General features: G+C 50.7%; 1 protein-coding gene across 1 annotated transcript in view; it reads right to left on the bottom strand.

The window, feature by feature from the left end:
• Window positions 1-882: 882 nt before the first annotated feature.
• LOC309552474 (rho-related BTB domain-containing protein 2-like) overlaps window positions 883-4277 on the bottom strand; it is a 35499-nt gene continuing 32104 nt past the window's right edge. Inside the window, exons 7-8 of the mRNA XM_082253443.1 lie at window positions 3222-3327; window positions 883-1271 (exon numbers count right to left, since the gene is read on the bottom strand). Of these exons, the coding sequence (XP_082109569.1) occupies window positions 1093-1271; window positions 3222-3327 (285 nt within the window). The 3' untranslated portion in view covers window positions 883-1092. The remainder of the gene's footprint in view (window positions 1272-3221; window positions 3328-4277) is intronic.

Here is a 4277-nt window from a genome sequence, read left to right as displayed (position 1 = left end):
GGTTATATAGGGTGCACTAGGAGGTACTGTCAGTGCAGATGTTGCCAATGTCCAATCAGCTGAAGGAAACGGCATACAAAACTTATGGTCTAGGACTTCCTGTCAATGGCCCTGTACTGTACAATTAACTTTGGCTTTAGATGTATTTTAAAGTTGCAATGCTAAGGTAAAAAAAGTCAAAAAGCAGTTTGAAACATGATGAAAAAAAATATGGCACCTCAACAAACCTACTTTTCCATGTTCCCCACTGGAACAAATATATTTCTCATGATAAAAGCCAAAAAAACACCAGTTTGATCTCGATGAACAGCCTCCTCTAAACCACCAATCATGGAATTGCACGAAGCGCCAAGGTATGGAAATAAGACCACACAACAGGCTCTACACCACGTAGGAGGACGCGCCCTCATGCATGCTGCATTATATAGCGATACCGAGTACCTCTGCTAGCCCTTGGTGCTCTTTAAGCTGCATAATAATTGTGAGTCTCTCCACTCGGATAGAAAACACTGAGCTGTAGGTAATACTGAGTTACTATGTAAACTGGTTGTGTATAAAGGATACCGAGTATCTCTACACATTTCAAGCGCTGTGATCTATGCGAGTGCATCGCCGCCGTCGTGGACAGCAAACACTGCTCTGTGATGCACCTCCCAGTTGGATCAACATTTCTTAGTCTCCGCCCATGAGGAGCCCAGAACTGGACTGGGATCCACGAAGCCATGTGAATTGATGCAGATTGGTGTGAGGGAGCATTCGGTTATAAAGTGTCACCTAACGGACAGCGATTTAGATGAGTCCAGAACTAGATTGTCAAGAACTCTGTAGTGGATCAATAGTTGTAGAGGTTCCGGTACCCCCTCTGCCCGTTGAAGGTTGGGAGTGGTTATCTTGAGCTGTGTAGTGCCCTAGCAAGACAGGCCTCCGAGTATAGTGCAATAATACTTCCATCTCGCCGGTCTGCAGGGTGGAGGGTTGGCGCAGGCAGTCACAGGGGAGTCACCGGTGAAACGTCTGGCCTCACAGAGAAGCTTTTATCTTCTGCCAACAGGGGGGTCCCATGTCAGAAGGCACATGAAGAGTCTTCGGGGCTCAAGAAACGGAGGACGAGGAAGAGGAAGGACGCCAAAAACACCACTTGTTCTTGCTGTGCTGCTTGCGGATGAGTTCCTCCTCCTTTTCGCGCTCCTTCTTACAACGGAGGTAACGGTCTTCCTCTTTCAGGTACCACACTGGAGGCCAGCGAAAACGCTCAAAGTGGCTTTTGTTTTCTGGGGAGAGAGAGAACACACCACTGTTAAAAGTTGGATCTCCTGGCTCCCTCTAACCTTCACCCCTCTGCCCCCCCCAACCTTCACCCCTCTGCCCCCCAACCTTCACCCCTCTGCCCCCCCCCCCCAACCTTCACCCCTCTGCCCCCCAACCTTCACCCCTCTGCCCCCCCCCCAACCTTCACCCCTCTGCCCCCCTCCCAACCTTCACCCCTCTGCCCCCCAACCTTCACCCCTCTGCCCCCCCAACCTTCACCACTCCGCCCCCCTCCCTTAACTTGGCCCTGGCAAAAAAAATGCCCTTTTTACTCACCTAAAGCCACCATCACATGGCACTCCGGTCCGTATTCTCCTCTCCCTCCTTATTGGGGGGCCTATGTCACTGGCTGTGTGACGTGGACACTTCCTTTTGGATGTCCAGCAGTAGGGTCCTCCAGATCCAGAAAAGTCTACAGTGGCAGTTGTGGGGTCCTGTCCGGATCCAGAATAGAAGTCTACAGCAACAGCTGTGGGGTTCTGTCAGGATCCAGAAGAAGAAAAAAAGTCTGCAGTGGCAACAGTGGGCTTCTCTCAGAATCCAGAAGAGAAATCTGCAGTGGCAGCTGTGGGGACCTTTCAGGATTCAGAAGAGAAGTCTGCAGCCGGCACTAAGGGGTACTCTCAGGACTCAGAAGTCTGCAGGGACAGCAGTGGGGTTCTCTCAGGCTCCAGAAGAGAAGTCTGCAGGGGCAGCAGTGGGGTCCTCTTCGGATCTAGAAGAGAAGTCTGCAGCCGGCAGTAAGGGGGTACTCTTGGGACACAGGAGAGAAGTCTGCAGGGGCAGCATTGGGGTCCTCTCAGGATCCAGAAAAGAAATCTGCAGCAGTGGCATCAACGCAAGGGGACTTCAGTGGTACCAGACTGGCAGACGTTTGCACTTGTACATTGCACTTAGATGGTTATAATGTGTTTCACAGGGTAAGAAAAAAAAACAAAAAAAAAAAAAAAACGTGTGCATGGTGGATTAGAGGTAGGTGATGGCGGTGGGTGTAGTGATAATGGATTCATATTTCAGGCTTTATTGTATCATCCCTCCTTTGGGTTGAATGATGCCTAGCTTCACTTTGTCCCTTTTTGTGACCCCCAGGCTATCTGGGATTGCTGGACCAGTAGGAACAAGGACTGGTTCCAGTGTTCTCCTTGGAGGAGGTGAACCCATGGTGAACGTTTGGCATGTGTAGACCTGGTTCAGATCCTTGCCGGTTGCCTCTCTGATCATGGTGGGTGGATTCCTCATCAATAGAATCAAATCCTCAATATGTGGTTGCAAGTAAGGATGAGCTTCATGTTTGGGTCGATGGTCAATTGAAGAGGCAAACTAAATTGCCAGACCTGGCTGGTTTACCCCGGCCAAACGTCCGCCTACTTTGCCCAGAAGTCTTCATTTGAAGTATCTACTGGCTTCTTGCCCTTCCAAGTAAGCCAGAGGGCAACCCAAGTGACATCACATATGGTCAATGATGTCACTTCCTTGCCTGGTTTCTGGATACTCAGTAGCTGGCCGGGGAAATACCATGGGGGGGGGCAAAGGGAGAGCATCGCCGACACAGTTTGGCAGGTACCATTCATCATGGTTGACGTGGATCTACATTGCTGGGTGAGGTCATGGTCGATGGATTTACACTCTGCAACATTCTTTTACAAATCTTTTGAGAATGGGAGTGGCAGCGAATAAGCACCGCCTACTTCCTGCCCCATACCAGCCCACACACCCTCAACCCATTCTACCAGCCGATATTGAGGAGGACAAGGGCCTCTTCCCCACACCCTGTCCCAGTGGATTTGGGGGGTCTACAGGGTACATATTGGAATCTAGAATACCCCCTATACAATAAGCGAGGGCCCCCGGATATGGGCCCCCCTAGGGGAGTTCACGGTCACCTCACCCCCCCCCCCCCCACACACACTTACCCGGTGACATGTACTTCATCTCCCGGGGGAACTTGCGGCACACAGCGTTGTAGTTGGTACAGATGTAATGGAGGCACCAGTCAGCCAACTGCTTGGCATTGTGGAACTGTGAAGAGACAACAAGAGGGCCATGAGGGCGAGAGATTAGGGTGGAGCCTCAGATACCGGACCAATCATATCTGTGGGTGAAAAACTCCAACCAAAACTTTATTTTCAGAATAACGGTCAAAACTTCTGATGTTTTCATGGCTGAGATTTCTCTAATTCTATAGACTCCTCTCCCTCCATCCCGCTCTCCTCTCTGGGATTTCTCCTATTCTATAGACTCCTCTCCCTCCATCCCGCTCTCCTCTCTGGGATTTCTCCTATTCTATAGACTCCTCTCCCTCCATCCCGCTCTCCTCTCTGGGATTTCTCCTATTCTATAGACTCCTCTCCCTCCATCCCGCTCTCCTCTCTGGGATTTCTCCTATTCTATAGACTCCTCTCCCTCCATCCCGCTCTCCTCTCTGGGATTTCTCCTATTCTATAGACTCCTCTCCCTCCATCCCGCTCTCCTCTCTGGGATTTCTCCTATTCTATAGACTCCTCTCCCTCCATCCCGCTCTCCTCTCTGGGATTTCTCCTATTCTATAGACTCCTCTCCCTCCATCCCGCTCTCCTCTCTGGGATTTCTCCTATTCTATAGACTCCTCTCCCTCCATCCCGCTCTCCTCTCTGGGATTTCTCCTATTCTATAGACTCCTCTCCCTCCATCCCGCTCTCCTCTATGGGATTTCTCCTATTCTATAGACTCCTCTCCCTCCATCCCGCTCTCCTCTCTGGGATTTCTCCTATACTATAGACTCCTCTCTGGGATTTCTCCTATTCTATAGACTCCTCTCCCTCCATCCCGCTCTCCTCTCTGGGATTTCTCCTATTCTATAGGCTCCTCTCTCTCCCTCCCGCTCTCCTCTCTAGGCTTAAAGGAGAAGGGAGGAGAAGGGAAGAGAAGGGAAGAGAAGAGAGGAGAAGAGAGGAGAAGAGAGGAGAAGAGAGGAGAAGGGAGGAGAAGGG

This window comes from Pelophylax lessonae (genome assembly GCF_965119305.1).
Source record: "Pelophylax lessonae genome assembly, chromosome: 1".
Lineage (NCBI taxonomy): Eukaryota > Metazoa > Chordata > Amphibia > Anura > Ranidae > Pelophylax > Pelophylax lessonae.
Note: the sequence above shows the minus strand (reverse complement) of the source record. Positions and strands in the feature narration are given on the sequence as shown.